This window comes from Salvelinus alpinus, chromosome 27 (genome assembly GCF_045679555.1).
Source record: "Salvelinus alpinus chromosome 27, SLU_Salpinus.1, whole genome shotgun sequence".
In the NCBI taxonomy this organism is placed as follows: domain Eukaryota; kingdom Metazoa; phylum Chordata; class Actinopteri; order Salmoniformes; family Salmonidae; genus Salvelinus; species Salvelinus alpinus.
The window spans coordinates 44,254,926-44,273,327 of NC_092112.1; the positions used below are offsets into that span (position 1 = coordinate 44,254,926).

Here is an 18,402-nt window from a genome sequence, read left to right on the forward strand (position 1 = left end):
AGATTAATAATATTCAGACAATATTCAAACTCAAACAAATAAGCAATCACACAGGTAAAAATAAGCATTTCAAACGTTTCAATCCAACTAGGATAAAAAATTGCGAAGGAACAGAGTCATCTTCTGGCGACATAGCGATAGTACATACTTTACACTTTCGACAAATACTTATATAGAGCGGGAGTGATATCTCATCACTAAACAAATATCTTTGCTTCTTTTTTACGTCCTGTGTCATAGGGCGGAGTTTAACTTATGATTGGTCGATTACTAATGTTATGAAATATTATTGGCTGGACAAACATACGCCTTTACAGCAATGCAACGCCACTGAGAACGTAACAAAACAAGGTCAGAATGTATACTTAAAAAATGATTTGTCATTTCTGAAATGTGAGAAACTACCCTTCTGTATAATGTTAGCGACAGACTGTCTTGCAGCCCATTTTACATTTTGGTTTAAAATAAACTATGCATCAAAGATGTGATGATTTGTTTGCATATATGCCAGGGCATTACTAGCTAGCTAGGTAGCTATAGCTAGCTTGCTACCGGGTGCGTAACCAACATGCAGCGAACCTTACTGTCGTCCTACTAGCTGCTGCAATGACTTGCGTGTTTTGTTTGTGCGATATTGACCGTAGCAGTTGGCTCCTCAAGAAACGTTTATCGTATGGTACCACTGCGTATCGTACATCGTGAATATGGCGATAGCTTAACCTGGCGTTCAAACGGGGTTGCAATTAATGAATGGCCCTACAGCTAATGGTTACCGACTGACAGATTGTTATGTGTTTTCAAGACAATTCGGAAATTTAGAGTTTCCTATTGGTCGATTCTAACAACGTTTTTCCAAGTCGGAAATGTCCGTTTCCGAGTTGTCTTGCACACGGCAATAAATATGTGTGGAATTCCCCTGCTCAGATGTTGGCCTGCATTAACCAATGCAGTACATTGTCATCAACTATGTAATCGACTGACAGATTGCCATAACATATGATGTGGTTAGCTGATACGTAAAATACCTATGTAGGCGTTGTAAGATCTGACAGGCGTCAGCAACGCCAGTGATGTATAGAAAGCATTGGCCTGGGCAGAGGAATGTGGCCAATATGTTAGCATCAACATCCGGGGAATTGTATACTATTCTTTTCAGGCATTGATTGACATGGTCAAGGCCAAAAAATATTTTAGAAAAGCTGAAAAAGGAACCCCTTCTGACGCGAACTTTATTTTGTTCCGGGTTGTGACGTATCGTAAAGCGTTACCCGTGTATCATACAGCGTTTACCTATGTATTTATTATTTGACAAGACATTATCAATAAATAGTGTACATGTTATCAAATTGTGAATTTATTGACCACAAAGACAATCAATCACTTTGAGCAGTAATGATTCTCAAAAGCAGTGACATCCTCTGTTCCTTGTGTAAGGGGTTCTCAAACTTTTTATGGCCGAGGACCCCTTTTGTGACCACAAATTAATCCGGGACCCCCATAATCAGAACACAACTCGAGTGAGCTTAAATGGCATACAAAGAGTTTTACTATGACTTAGGCAGTGCATGGCCAGACGAACCAAGTCTCTGGTATACAGTGGGGAGAACAAGTATTTGATACACTGCCGATTTTGCAGGTTTTCCTACTTACAAAGCATGTAGAGGTCTGTAATTATTATCATAGGTACACTTCAACTGTGAGAGACGGAATCTAAAACAAAAATCCAGAAAATCACATTGTATGATTTTTAAATAATTAATTTGCATTTTATTGCATGACATAAGTATTTGATACATCAGAAAAGCAGAACTTAATATTTGGTACAGAAACCTTTGTTTGCAATTACAGAGATCATACGTTTCCTGTAGTTCTTGACTAGGTTTGCACACACTGCAGCAGGGATTTTGGCCCACTCCTCCCTACAGATCTTCTCCAGATCCTTCAGGTTTCGGGGCTGTCGCTGGGCAATACGGACTTTCAGCTCCCTCCAAAGATTTTCTATTGGGTTCAGGTCTGGAGACTGGCTAGGCCACTCCAGGACCTTGAGATGCTTCTTACGGAGCCACTCCTTAGTTGCCATGGCTGTGTGCTTCGTGTCGTTGTCATGCTGGAAGACCCAGCCACGACCCATCTTCAATGCTCTTACTGAGGGAAGGAGGTTGTTGGCCAAGATCTCGTGATACATGGCCCCATCCATCCTCCCCTCAATACGGTGCAGTCATCCTGTCCCCTTTGCAGAAAAGCATCCCCAAAAAATGATGTTTCCACCTCCATGCTTCACGGTTGGGATGGTGTTCTTGGGGTTGTACTCATCCTTCTTCTTCCTCCAAACATGGCGAGTGGAGTTTAGACCAAAAAGCTCTATTTTTGTCTCATCAGACCACATGACCTTCTCCCATTCCTCCTCTGGATCATCCAGATGGTCATTGGCAAACTTCAGACGGGCCTGGACATGCGCTGGCTTGAGCAGGGGGACCTTGCGTGCGCTGCAGGATTTTAATCCATGACGGCGTAGTGTGTTACTAATGGTTTTCTTTGAGACTGTGGTCCCAGCTCTCTTCAGGTCATTGACCAGGTACTGCCGTGTAGTTTTGAGCTGATCCCTCACCTTCCTCATGATCATTGATGCCCCACGAGGTGAGATCTTGCATGGAGCCCCAGGCCGAGGGTGATTGACCGTCATCTTGAACTTCTTCCATTTTCTAATAATTGCGCCAACAGTTGTTGCCTTCTCACCAAGCTGCTTGCCTATTGTCCTGTAGCCCATCCCAGCCTTGTGCAGGTCTACAATTTTATCCCTGATGTCCTTACACAGCTCTCTGGTCTTGGCCATTGTGGAGAGGTTGGAGTCTGTTTGATTGAGTGTGTGGACAGGTGTCTTTTATACAGGTAACGAGTTCAAACAGGTGCAGTTAATACAGGTAATGAGTGGAGAACAGGAGGGCTTCTTAAAGAAAACCTAACAGGTCTGTGAGAGCCGGAATTCTTACTGGTTGGTAGGTGATCAAATACTTATGTCATGCAATAAAATGCAAATTAATTATTTAAAAATCATACAATGTGATTTTCTGGATTTTTGTTTTAGATTCCGTCTCTCACAGTTGAAGTGTACCTATGATAAAAATTACAGACCTCTACATGCTTTGTAAGTAGGAAAACCTGCAAAATCGGCAGTGTATCAAATACTTGTTCTCCCCACTGTAGGTCTTCCTGGTAAGGAACATCTTAAAGGCAAAGGAGAGAACCATTTTCAAGTTAATTTCCTGTAGTGTTGTTACGATACCAGCTATAGCACATACTATTTTACATACAGCAGGTTTTTTAAAGGACATAAGAGTTTAGTCTGCTTTGTCTTTTCCTTTTTGCCATGAAAATCAGTATTGTTGAATCGCAATACTGGTGACAACCCTATTTCCCTGTAATTCTACATATTTTGTTATGTGGGCAGAGAGATTTTTTGTTGTTGCAGCTTTAATGCTAATATCCTGCAATTCTAAAAAGAATTCCATGAGGAGTTTTAAGGTTTAAAGGAAAATTCTCCAGCACCAACCCAACATCAATATATGTGGCACGTTTCTATGTTTTGTAGTCAGACATATGTTTCCAATGACATCACCAACCAATTAGTAGACAATATCTACTCACAAAATCCCACGATGCATACTGACGAAGTCAAAAGATTTTGGGGGAATACAAGAAGTATTGAGTTGAAAAATGTATAATTGGTGGAGTATTGCAGATACAAATATCCCTGTGAGCCTCCCAGGCCCAAATTGTAGATTAATAATATCAAATTGTATGGTATTACACACAACTTATTCCACAGAGCCCTTGGCCAAAATGTGTTTAATCTGTTGTTGTTAGTAATATAAGTAATATTTTTATTTTTGGATCTGGTTGCGGACCCCACTTTGAGAACCGCTGAGTAGTAGCGAACTCTGGTGGCACCATTATATACAAACGTGGCACTGTTTTGTTAATTTCAGACACTAAATCAAAAAAAGGTCTGTTATGAAGCATTATATAAACTCTATTGTGTTTTAATGTCATTGATAAATCGGGTAGAAAATGCACTTTCGCCACTGGACAGTTCTCCCCACCTGCTCTAAGCCAAAGCCCCCCCCCCCCCCCCAAGCACTTTTTAGAATCAGACCCATTACTCCTGCAGGTGGCAGAGATGGATTGTGTAACGTCTTTGGCTTGATTTTGTTAGAAAGGTAAGAAGTGTGTGTGTGTGTGTGTGTGTGTGTGTGTGTGTGTGTGTGTGTGTGTGTGTGTGATATATATATATATATATATAATCACCAGAAAGATTCAATATATACATACTGTATATCATAGGTGACCTGGAAAGTATATTTTTGTTGGGCGTAGGCTAAATAAGGTCAAGTGTACAGAACACTGTGTACGATACGCAGTGAGTTAACGTACACTGGCAATACATTTTTTTTAACAAAAACACATTTTCTGGAAGAACTGTGCAGATGCAGTGTTTGGTAACAGCATTTCTGTGTAATCTCCCTCTGTTTTTTATGTGACCACTTTTTCCAAAAACTCTTAAATATCTGCTCCGAATTAAGATTCAAAGATGTCTGCAGAAAGAACGGGTGTCAGCTATGATGTGACACTGAACTGTACGACACAGAAATGCATAATGTCACTCTTTTTATGATGATGTATCCTAAATAGGTACACAAAGGTAGAAATATGCAACATTATTCTACACACTCGCTATTACTACTATTATTATTGTAATGAGCTCCGCCACCAAACAGACCAAAGTTTGTTGGTCTGTACTAAACCAAATCTGATCCTATCATATACGTCTATGTTTCCTAAGTTTGGACATCAAAGTACATCACAGTAGAGCTCAGTAGAGTAGAGTGTAGTTCAGTACATTATAGTGTACACCACTCTAGTGTGCTCTAATGTGTACTGTACTGAACTGTACGCCACTCTATTCTGCTGTACAGGACTATACTCTACTTTTCTTTACTGTACTCTATTCTACTGTAATGTACTGAACCGTACTCTACTTTTCTTTACTGTACTCTGCTGTATTGTGCTATACAAACTTTTGAAACGAACATCTAGGATTGGTTGAGATTTGGAGGGAGAGGGAGAACAGTAGCAGGTGAGAGAACGCTAGCAGGTGACCCAACTATGATTTCCTTTGAAGCCAATTCAATTGCAGTAATTCTGTTACACATTTTTTGGTTATTCTGTTATCAATTTGGCAACTCATAAACAAACATTTATATAATTAAAACACAAACTAATTGGTAGGTCTACGTTTACTTGTTACTTGTGTGAACTTTCGTTATCCTCCCTCCTCATGAGGGAGAGAAAGTAGAAAATATCGTGGATATGTGGGTTTTTGGTAACGGAATGATTCTTAAATTTAGGCAAATCATTTCTCCAAAACGAAATATAAGTGTTGATATTAGTTGGCAGGCGTCTTTACTTCAACATTATTTTTGATGTATTTCTAATACATTTTAAGACTTTTTCTGTTAGATGTTTTGTAAGACCCCTTTTTCCATCTGTTATTTATGCCTAATTCTTAAGATGGAAAATAATTGAAAATGTATCTATGCCTTCATTTCTCAAAAATATAAACTCCTATGAACTTCACTGTTACTCTGCAATTACCATTACCATAGTCCAATGGTCATGTGATGTTGGCTCACACCAGAGTTTAAGAGGGGAGCGTGCCAGGCTGGGCAGGGATGTGTTGTTTTTTTGCCTGTAGGTAGGCCTAAAATATTTTAGTTAAAATAACCCAATCGAAGCGGAAAGCTCATTGAAAAATGTCATATTCCAAGCCCATTGGGCCAAAATCAATTATGGCCTATTGTATAGAGATAATAGAATGAAAATGAACGAACTAGAGATACATTTTTTGGGGTTAAAAATACTTTTCTACAATGACACACTTAGCTAGATACCCACCTCGTTCGCGTAGTAAGTAGGCCTACATCATCATGCTTTCGGATACCTGTCTTTTCAGGTTCCACAATGATTCTTTAGTTTAGTACATCACTTCACTCCCTCTCTTGGTCCTCCTCATCTTTGTAAGTTACCTTGACTTTTCACCTGTGTGTTTTATCAGTTTCTTTATGAAAATATTTAGCATACTAGATGACAGTAGCTAAAGCAAGGGGCTATAGAGCGCACAAGTAGACTACAAATGCATGCTGGGCCGGGCATGCCCTGAGCTTGTGAAGTGAGCGCTACTGGAGCAAAATTGGAACGGGCGAGAAGATCGACGCTCCAGCCTTTGGGAAACTCACTCCACGCACCAGTCAAATTGGGCACGCTCCACTTCTCACACTGCTCCACTCACATACACTGCTCCACTCATATACTCTGCTCCGCTCACATACTCTGGCTCACATACTCTGGCTCACATTGGTTTATTATGCTACAGCGTCATAATTAAGTCTAATAAATACATACATCCACCTGTGGTAAATTAAATTGATTGGACATGATTTGGAAAGGCACATACCTGTCTATATAAGGTCCCACCGTTGAATCTGCATGTCAGAGCAAAAACCAAGCCATGAGGTCGAAGGAATTATCCGTAGAGCTCTGAGACAAAACATTTCTGCAGCTTTGAAGGTCCCCAAGAACACAGTGGCTTCCATCATTCTTAAATGGAAGAAGTCTAGAACCACCAAGACTCTTCTTAGATTTGGCCGCCTGGCCAAACTGAGCAATCGGGGGAGAAGGGCCTTGGTCAGGGAGGTGACCAAGAACCCGGTCACTCTGACAGAGCTCTAGAGTTCCTCTGTGGAGATGGGAGAAATTTTCAGAAGGACAACCATCTCTGCAGCAATCCATCAATCAGGTCTTTATGGTAGAGTGGCCAGACAGAAGCCACTCCTCAGTAAAAGGCACATGACAGCCCGCTTGGAGTTTGCCAAAAGGCACCTAAAGGACTATCGAACCATGAGAAACAAGATACTCTGGTCTGAATGCCAAGCGTCACATCTGGAGGAAACCTGGCACCATCACTACGGTGAAGCATGGTGGTGGCAACATCATGCTCTGGGGATGTTTTTCAGTGGCAGGTACTGGGAGACTAGTCAGGATTGAGGCAAAAATGAACAGAGCAAAGTACAGAGAGCTCCTTGATGAAAACCTGCTCCAGAGCGCTCAGGACCTCAGACTGGGGCGAAGGTTTACCTTCCAACAGGATAATGACCCTAAGCACACAGCCAAGACAACGCAGGAGTTCAAGTCTCTAAATGTCCTTGAGTGGCCCAGCCAGAGTCCGGACTTGAACCCGATCGAACATCTCTGGAGTGACTTTAAAATAGCTGTACATCGATGCTGCCCGTACAACCTGACAGTGCTTGAGAGGATCTGCAGAGAGGAATGGGAGAAACTCCCCAAATGTAGCTGTGCCAAGCTTGTAGCATCATACCCAAGAAGACTCAATGCTGTAATCGCTGTCGAAGGTGCTTCAACAAAGTACTGAGGTCTGAATACTTATGTAAATGGGGTATTTCAGTTTTTTATTTGTAATAAATTAAGAATAAATAACCTTTTTTGCTTTGTCATTATTGAGTATTGTGTGTAGATTGATGAGGGGGAAAAAACAATTTAATCCATTTTAGAGTATGGCTGTAACGTAACAAAATGTGGAAAAAGTCAAGGGGTCAGAATACTTTCCGAATGCACTGTAGATGCCCCAGTCTACATTAGAGCCCATTACTGGCCAGCCAGTCTGGCTCCATAGTTACTCATCCAAGAACCCTCACTATGACTACACTATCCTCTTAGGACTGTTCACATATAACACATCACAAGCCTGTGTGTGTGTGTGTGTGTGAGAGTGTGAGGCTCTGTAATCTCCTTCATGTACTTGTCCACAGGGGACCCAGTCATACGTCATTGTCACTATGCAGAATCATATTATATTCATTCTGCATGTCTTCAATATCTCTTTTCTCTCGTCTCATTCCCTCTATACATAACACACACACCACCCTCCATCATCCTCTCTCTATTGGGGCGTATGCTGAAATTTTTCTGAAATAATTTTACAGATTTGGTAACAGAATTTCACATTTTAATCACTTAATAATTCATAAACAAATGTATATCATTAAAAACGTACAATAACTAGTTGATAGGTCTACCTTTACTTATTACTTATGTGAACTCATGAGGGAGAGAAATTAGAAAACATTTTAAAGATGTGTTTTTTTTTGGTAACAGAACTTGCAGAAAAAACAATCCTAAACTAAATATTTCTACATTATTGTGTTTTGATATATTTCTAAAACCTTTTAAGACTTTTTCTGGTAGATGTTTTTTAAGATCCATTTTCTATCTGTTTGACAAGAAACCAAAGCCTTCGCTTATTGGTCGTTTTGTTAATGGAAAATGGTTGAAAAATGTAAATATGACTTACTTTCAGGAAAATATAGAGTTAGCTTTCATTTGACACCCAATGTTGGTGCTCATGGGTACTTTTACATGAAAATTACCAATGCTCAACAAATGAAACCAGAGTGATTTCCTGATGTCTCATTCTTGTCCCTCTGTTTTTCATTCCTCTCCTCCTGTGTCTCCTGATCCAGGCCCATCATGCTGACCGCACAGAGGACATGTGCAGCTCTGGCTGCACGCCAACTTCTAGGAGCTCCCTGCTCCTCACACGGATTCATCAACACACGCTCACAGACACACTTCCGACAGTTTCGTACCGCAACGCCCTGTCAGGATGAAGTGGATCTGCACCCGGAGTGGGCCAGCCTGGCCAAAAAACAACTGAAAGGGAAGAACCCAGAAGACCTGATCTGGCGCACGCCGGAGGGCCTCAACATCAAACCCGTCTACACTAAAGCAGACTCTGCAACGAAGCCAGACGAACTGCCGGGGGTCTTCCCTTACACTAGGGGGCCCTACCCCACCATGTACACGTTCAGGCCCTGGACCATCAGGCAGTATGCTGGCTTCAGCACTGTGGAGGAGAGTAACAAGTTCTACCGGGACAACATTAAAGGTACTGCACAATACTCACTGCTGGTGTGACCAACTGGGGTTTTATGATAGAATATTGAAGTGAACCCAGGTTGTTGGAGGCTGAGTGGCACTTGTAAATCTTGTGATTGTGGTCTGTCTGGAAATGGCCTCTGTCAGGTGTAATCAGGCAAGGGTTCTTTCTCTACTTTATAGGTTAATAAAACAACATTTAAGTACATGTTTTTATCTGGTTATTTTTGGTTACCTCTCCCATTGTAATACGTGTAACTTCTCTCTCTCTCGCTCACTTCCCCTCTCGCTCTCTCGTTCTACAGCGGGTCAACAGGGTCTCTCGGTGGCCTTCGACCTCCCGACTCACCGCGGGTATGACTCCGACAACCCCCGTGTCCACGGTGATGTCGGAATGGCGGGGGTCGCCATAGATACCGTGGAGGACACCAAGATGCTGTTCGACGGCATCCCGCTGGAGAAGATGTCGGTTTCTATGACGATGAACGGAGCGGTGATCCCGGTGCTGGCCATGTTCATCGTGACGGGGGAGGAGCAGGGGGTGCCCAAGGAGAAGCTGACAGGAACTATCCAGAATGACATCCTGAAGGAGTTCATGGTGCGGAACACCTATATCTTCCCCCCGGAACCTTCCATGCACGCCATCGCTGATATCTTCGCCTACACGTCCAAGGTAAGGACCTTAAATCTACAAACAGGGCAAAAAAAGCGTCCTCTGTACCTCGCTGCCTTGCAAATACAGTAAAAGTCCTTTTTTTTTTCTTCCACGGAAGTAACACCTAACTGAAGATACAGGCACGTACCTCAAACACAGGAGGTCCGTGACTGAATTCACACTGTTTCCCCATCAGGATTGATTGATTATTGTTATGATTGATTGATTGGTTGAATGACTGGTTGTTTCCTCCGGTAGCACATGCCCAAATTCAACTCCATCTCCATCAGTGGTTACCATCTCCAGGAGGCCGGGGCGGATGCCATCTTGGAGGTGGCCTACACCATCGCCAACGGCCTGGAGTACTGCCGCACTGGGCTGAAAGCTGGCCTCACTATAGATGAGTTTGCCCCCAGGTGTGTGCACACACACAGAGTGAGATCATACAATGTGTGTTGTCAAAGGGACGTCATTCCTGTTATTCCTCAGAGTTAGTGGCCATGGGTTGTTTCTGGAGAGGTTCTCTTTGTGATTTTCCCTGTGTCATTCCCAGTGTCTCAGAGCAGTGAATGTCCTGTCAGACAGACAGAGGTCTCCTCTCCACTAGACAGTTATTCACTGACTGTCCTCTCTGGCTTACTGGTTCACGTCATGTTTTTTGATGCAGAGCCATGTGATTTGCAGCGAGTTCAGAGGACACACACTCTAAATGACTCCCTAGGGTGAATGACAGACTGCTGATTGACGTGTGGTTGTTCGAAGGAAGTATTTTAAAGTTGCTGTGAGTTGACCGTCCTTTCATTTAGCCGGGAGTTTTAGCCAGCCGGCGTTTAGTCCATTGTTCATTTAGTCGCTCATTTTGACATCTACAATAATGCAGATCCTTTTTGTCACAATTTCTCAAGTCACCTTACTGTCAGTCACGTAGATAATCACAGACGTAGGTGACTGTAGTTAGTCCGTGCATGTACACACACACACACACACACACACACACACACACACACACACACACACACACACACACACACACACCCTGCAGTGTTATTGATTGACGGGTTCCCCCTGAGCGGTAATGATATATGGCATGTGCATAGCATTAGGGTCTTGTTGGGACTGTCAAAATCGATAGACCGATATTGCTTGCATTAAATTAATTGCTGTGAGCTATAATTGTTCTCAGCTGAGATCTCTGCTGTCACAACACTCTGCTCTATACTTTAGCTGTCTATTCATTCCTTTTGGGAGTTTTAACCGTACTTATTGATTTATTACATCTTTGTGTTTTGTCTGTAAACACCCTACGTGGGCAACCTGTCCTCCTAGTAATTTCTCTGGAGCATCAATATGAACGTGTGGATAATAGCAGACAGGTAACTGACAAAATAAAGGAAACACTTGAGTGAATGAGGGATACAAAGTATATTGGAAGCAGGTGCTTCAAAACAGGTGTGGTTCCTGTGTTAATTGAGTAATTAACATCCCATCACGCTTAGGGTCATGTATAAAAATGCTCAGTAGCCCATTATTTAGGCTACCATGGCTGGAAGAAGAGATCTCCGTGACGTTGAAAGAGGGGTCTCGGAGGAGCATATGGGGTAAAGGCTGTGCGTGTCTCAGCAGCCAGATCTCAACCCAAGTGAACCCTTGTGGGAGATTCTGAAGCAGCGCCCGAGACAGTGTTTTCCATCAACGAAACACCAAATGATGGAATTTCTCGTGGAAGAAAGTTGTCGCATCCCTCCAAATAGAGTTCCAGACACTTGTAGAATCTATGCCAAGGCGCATTGAAGCTGTTCTGGTGACCCAATGTCCTAATAGGAGACTATGTTGGTGTTTCCTATATTTTGCTAGTTACCTGTATCTCATGTCTATAGAATGGTATACTTTGAAATCTCCTAGGGAATGTGCTTTCCAACAAAGGACATGCGTACTCGGAATAGATAGTGTTAAGTAAAACCAAATAACATTTTCTTCAAACGTTTGATACTCGGGTGCTTGTATATATCCCTCTATACCCCTCCCTCTCTCCTCTAGGTTGTCATTCTTCTGGGGTATCGGTATGAACTTCTACATGGAGATTGCCAAGCTGAGGGCAGGCAGGAGGCTGTGGGCCACGCTCATTAAGGAGAAGTTCCAACCCAAGCTGCCCAAGTCTCTGCTCCTCAGGACCCACTGTCAGACCTCAGGCTGGTCCCTCACTGAACAGGTGGGCGGACGAAACGCATAATAACTTTATTTGATCGAGGCCAAGTCATGTAAATGGGGTGAACCTAGTCTCTTTACACCACCTGATCTAGTCTTATCTCCCTAGTCTTATCTCCTCTAATAAGCAATGAACTCAGCTGTTATCTGATACTTGCATCATCTGTCCTAAAAGAGGTAACTTCCTGTCCTACACAGTCACTTTACACCAACTGGTCTAGTCTAATTCAATCTATTATGACCTTCATATGTTCTGTATTGTGTATTCTGTTTTCTCCAGGACCCGTATAACAACGTGGTGCGTACTGTGATCGAGGCGATGGCTGCGGTGTTCGGGGGGACCCAGTCTCTACACACCAACTCTTTTGACGAGGCTTTGGGTCTACCAACGGTGAAGAGCGCCCGCATCGCACGCAACACACAGATAATCATCCAAGAGGAGTCTGGGATACCCAAGGTCGCCGACCCCTGGGGCGGGTCACACATGATGGAGGCGCTGACCGACGATGTCTACAACACTGCCCTAAAGGTGAGGGGTTAGAGGTCAGGGGTTAGAGGTCAGGGACAGGTTATGGGTCAGGGGGTCACACACACTTTACAGTATATTTAATGGTTGTTTGTATTGATTGTGTTCATGTTTAAATGCATTAGATGTCTATCAATGTATTTTATCCTCTCCTGTAGTTTATCAATGAGATCGAAGAGGTGGGAGGCATGGCCAGAGCTGTGGCTGAAGGCATTCCTAAACTACGCATCGAGGAGTGTGCTGCTCGCAGACAGGCTCGCATCGACTCAGGTACTGCAGCAGAACACACACGTGCAGTGCAGGCACACATGCACCCCTGTCCTTCTCCCATCTTCCCACCTCCCTGTCCCCCCTTCTGTTCTCTTTTCCCACCCACCCGCCCTCCTCTTTTTATTCCCTCCTCTTTTTATTCCCTCCTCTTTCTTACATCCTTCTCCCCTCCATCATCTCACCTCCCCTCCTAAAATGCCCCATATGTAATTCAGTGGGTATGCTGGAAGCATCAGTCCTCCACTCAGGCAGAACAGACACACTCCATATTTCATAGCTGCTCTTTAAAAGAGACAAGTCCTGGAAGTCTGCCGGAATATAAGTAGCATTTACCATCTCAGCGGTCTATTTCCACAGCTCTAGTCAGGATCATACATTCATCATTGGCCTAGCGAACACTGGCCAGGGGAAAATAACAGACAGGCCGTGTGTGTGTGTGTCTGAGCTCCGACCTCTCCATCTAAGCCTTTGATCTGATTGCGGACCCAAGGCTGTCCTTATCAGATGCCTGCCCAGGGGTCGGGTCCTGTGAACATAGTAGGGGCTCGCAGGGCCACTGGGGTTTGTCTTGTGAACATGGCAGGTGTCGGCCTGGTTAGCACGCAAGGAGACCCGGCCGAACGCTACTGCTTTGATGCATGCTGAGAGGGGGGAGAGGTAGAACAGAGGAGGTGGGGCCCACCGCAGCCATTGAACACAGTAGGGATGGATGGGTTACTTTCTATTTCCCTGCTTTCTAGTCCCTATATTTTCAAAGAGGTATATGGTATTAGCTGGTCATCGTGAAGTGAATACTGAAAGCTGTCTGAGAGAAAAACTAATTGCGATGTCTTATATCGCTTCTCTGAACCAGCAGCCAACAGACTAGGAGGGGTGTGAGTGTGTGTGTGTGTGTGCGTATGAGCGAGTATGTGTTTGCCTCTACCCCCTCTCTGACTGTGTGTCCCTCTTGTTGTGTCCCCCAGGTTCGGAGGTGATAGTTGGGGTGAATAAGTACCGTCTAGAGAAAGAGGAGTCAGTTGATGTGCTGTCTATCGACAACACCAACGTACGCAACAAACAGATCGACAAACTCAAGAAGGTCAGTGTCACACTCACCCCAAGACTCGACGCGTAATTTTAAAAAACGACCCAACCAATCCTCTGGCCCTCTTACGTTCATTTCTAGTTAGTAACACGTCTCCAAATATTGACCTTTAGTTAGTACTCCACCATCTTTGCCTGCTTCTTGGGCCTGGGAGGCAAAGCACACACACACACGCACGCACGCACGCACGCACGCACGCACGCACGCACGCACGCACGCACGCACGCACGCACGCACGCACGCACGCACGCACGCACGCACGCACGCACGCACGCACGCACGCACGCACGCACGCACGCACGCACGCACGCACGCACGCACGCACGCACGCACGCACGCACGCACGCACGCACGCACGCACGCACGCACGCACGCACGCACGCACGCACGCAACACACACACACACACACACACACACACACACACACACACACACACACACACACACACACACACACACACACACACACACACACACACACACACACACACACACACACACACACACACACACACACACACACACACACACACACACACACACACACACACACACACACACACACACACACACACACACACACACACACACACACACACACACACACACACACACACACACACACACACACACACACACACACACACACACACACACACACACACACACACACACACACACACACACACACACACACACACACACACACACACACACACACACACACACACACACACACACACACACACACACACACACACACACACACACACACACACACACACACACACACACACACACACACACACACACACACACACACACACACACACACACACACACACACACACACACACACACACACACACACACACACACACACACACACACACACACACACACACACACACACACACACACACACACACACACACACACACACACACACACACACACACACACACACACACACACACACACACACACACACACACACACACACACACACACACACACACACACACACACACACACACACACACACACACACACACACACACACACACACACACACACACACACACACACACACTGGACCTGGCTGCACAAGTTAGGCCCTTGGGTGGATCAGTCGGTGAGCATTGATAGAGTTATGGCTCCACAGTAGTAGTATGATAGTCTACATAGTCCAGACTCAAGGAAACATCTCATATGACATAAGCCTGGTATTGTTGGCCTACAATGCCTCACAACTAAGGCCATTTTGTTTTTCTTGACCTCGCTATTTGACACGAATCACAGTCAAAAGGTTCACAACCTCTTGGAAATGAAGGAAAAAGTTATCTTTTTAAACTCACTCTAGATATCGCATCAGTCTGACAACCTCTGACCTATAATACTACAAATAGGTTTTCCTCTAACCATATTTTGTCCCATGCGAGATGTATAGATTAGAAGTTCGATAAAAGGATAGACTTTGGATTGCTTAAGTTAAAGTTCAACTGAAAGGTTCGAAAAAATGATGCTTGTATTGTTTACAAGTTGTTCGCATTACCGAGATTGAACCGATCTTCCTCGAATCATCTGTAGAGAGACGAGAAAAAATTAGATGAAGGTTTATGTTTAAAAATGAAATAGAGGAAAGCCTCTCTTTCCCCTCACGTTGCTCTCAGTCATCATCCTTATGACGACTTTCACCACACATCATTTTATTGTGAATAGAAGACATTTATCTGTTTCTGGGTTCGCGAGCTGTTGGCTAGGCCATACCTGCCAATACCGGAGTGGACACTTCTGGTATAAAATGCAACATAAATGTTTTTTTGTGAGACTTGAAAATGAGATGTAAACCCATTTAACTTGTATTTTTTATTCGGTACATGGGAATTTATCAGAAAAAAAGTATTTTTTATGTGCACTGTCATTGCGCGCAGCTTTTTATCCAACTAGTCAATTTGATGGAAGCACATCTTTGTTGGGAAAATGAGCATATTGTTTTTATGCGGATTTTAGAATATTCACCTTCGCCTCCAACCCCTTTCGATGCATGGAACAGATGTGGGTGGGGGTAGGTCTACATAAGGGCGCACATTCTTTTTTAAACTCACAAAAGCTCTGACGATGGCCGTGAGGCCGATACGTAAGCTTATTAAAGAGCAGTGATACTATCAAGAGCAGTGTGCGGTTTCCTTTTTCCTTCATCTTGTTCAACTGTTACCATGCACCTGCAAAAAAGATTGCTTAGATGTGCGAGTGCCTTTTGAATTTAGAATATTCACATAAATCTATTGCCAACTGGATGGAAATCGAGCTTATCACAGGAAAGCCAAATAGGAAAGGCAAAAATGGAGACCAAATACCACAATACATACTTTACATATAGATAGCTAGGTAAGACCATAGATATCCTGTTAAATTACTATTATAAGAATTCAAATTCCTAATTCTATGGGTAAGACATCATCATGAAATGTGTCTTCTTGTTCATCAATGATTTTAGTCCTCAAGGTTGGCTGGTTTTTCTTCCAACTTGCTTTGCAATTTGTCATCTTCGCCTTGCTTACAGATTTGAACAGGAAGCGGGTTTACCTCATTTTGTAGTCATCAATATCGGATATAAGAAAGAAAAGAGAGAAAAGAGATTTGACTTATGTCCCATAGGTTGTTTCGCATCATAGATCACTAGATACTTCTAGTACAATGAGACAGTAATGCCCTGAACAGTAGAACATGGCAGCAAACCAATTTAGGTTTTCACTAAACATGTCAGATTTGAATTTAAGATTCAGTTACTGTGAAGATTTACCTCAATAATCAAGTCCGAGTAGTTCAGTGGAAAAAATATTTGAAAGTCAAAATTTGTCTTTAAAGGAAAATAAAAATCTTTCTTTTAAATCTTTTTATCTCTCTGTTGGATTCAGTTCAGGGAGCTCATCGTTTTGACATATTTCAATAGCATTTGACGTTCACATTTTCTAGTGTTTATCATTTATCAAGTTTTATCATTCTGTTCAATGTTTTTCCAACCGTGTCACCTCGTGCACATGCCAGCAATGATGATAGTTAATGTGTGTAATAATGTGAGTGGCAATCGTGTGTAGATGCTTACTGACAAGAAGACATTTGTTTACCTAGTGCCGTGGGCCACAGTATAATTACTGCCACTCTCTGCCTCTCCTGGAAGGTCACTTAACATTGGAATAGAGCTACAGTCAGGTTGATAATTATTGTCAACTTTGATAAAGATGAACAAAAACACTGTGTAAAAGAAATAATACAAATACTGAGCTATATTGTATGCTCCCCCCCCAAAAATTGAAATTATATTATTTTATACTAATACAATTGCGCAGAGAAATACATTTTATTTCAACAAGTAAAGATTGACACCCCTGTTTTCAATACTCCCCTTGGGAGGATAACGTCACTGAGCCTTTTTCTAAAATGTTTTATGAGATTGGAGAAAAATTGGGAGGGATTTAGATTTTATTGGAATCCTCATTGGTCGATGTCAGTGGTGACCACTAGTCTTCCTGGAGTCCGACACAATGAAAAAGACATTACAGACAAAAATACTTTAGAATTGACATATATTTAAAAACATTAATACAGACATTACAGACTTACACGCACACATACAGTGCCTTCGGAAAGTATTCAGACCCCTTTTCAGACTTTTTCCCAAATGTTGTTACTTTACAGCTTTATTCTAAAATGGATTAAATGAAAACAAATCCTCATCAATCTACACACAATACCCCATAATGACATCACAATACCCCATAATGACATCACAATACCCAATAATGACAAAGCGCAAACAGGTTTTTTGACATTTTTGCAAATGTGTTGCAAATAAAAAACTGAAATACCCTATTTACATAAGTATTCAGAACCTTTGCTATGAGACTTGAAATTGAGCTCAGGTGCATCCTGTTTCCATTGATCCTTGATGTTTCTACATCTTGATTGGAGTCCACCTGTGGTAAATTCAACATGATTTGGAAAGGCACACAATTTACAATTTAGTAATTTACAATTTAGTCTGTATAAGGTCCCACAGTTGACAGTAAATGTCAGAGCAAAAACCAAGCCATGAGGTCGAAGGAATAGAGCTCCGAGACAGGATTGTGTCGAGGCACAGATCTGGGGAAGGGTACCAAAAAATGTCTGCAGCATTAAAGGTCCCCAAGAACACAGTGGCCTCCATCGTTCTTAAGTGGAAGAAGTTTGGAACCACCAAGACTCTTCCTAGAGCTGTCCGCCCGCCAAACTGAGCAATCGGGGGAGGAGGGCCTTGGTCAGGAGGGTGACCAAGAACCTGATGGTCGCCTCTGACAGAGCTCCAGAGTTCCTCTGTGGAGATAGGAGAACCTTCCAGAAGGACAACCACTTCTGCAGCACTCCACCAATCAGGCCTTTATGATGGTGTGGCCAGATGGAAGCCACTTTTCAGTAAAAGGCACATGACAGGCTGCTTGGAGTTTGCCAAAAGGCACCTAAAGGACTCTCAAACCATTAGAAACAGGATTCTCTGGTCTAATGAAACCAAGATTGAACTCTTTGGCCTGAATGCCAAAAGTCATGTCTGGAAGAAACCTGGAACCATCCCTACGGTGAAGCATGGTGGTGGCAGCATCATGCTGTGG

General features: G+C 43.2%; 1 protein-coding gene across 2 annotated transcripts in view; it reads left to right on the forward strand.

Moving 5' to 3' along the window:
- The first annotated feature begins 71 nt into the window (after positions 1-71).
- The window catches only part of LOC139556619 (methylmalonyl-CoA mutase, mitochondrial-like), a 57,220-nt gene continuing 38,889 nt past the window's right edge, over positions 72-18,402 (forward strand). For both annotated transcript variants that reach the window (XM_071370786.1, XM_071370787.1), the window contains exons 1-8: positions 72-351; positions 8,595-9,019; positions 9,315-9,682; positions 9,923-10,080; positions 11,702-11,873; positions 12,150-12,398; positions 12,554-12,665; positions 13,631-13,746. In XM_071370786.1, the coding sequence (XP_071226887.1) occupies positions 8,602-9,019; positions 9,315-9,682; positions 9,923-10,080; positions 11,702-11,873; positions 12,150-12,398; positions 12,554-12,665; positions 13,631-13,746 (1,593 nt within the window). In that variant the 5' untranslated portion in view covers positions 72-351; positions 8,595-8,601. The remainder of the gene's footprint in view (positions 352-8,594; positions 9,020-9,314; positions 9,683-9,922; positions 10,081-11,701; positions 11,874-12,149; positions 12,399-12,553; positions 12,666-13,630; positions 13,747-18,402) is intronic.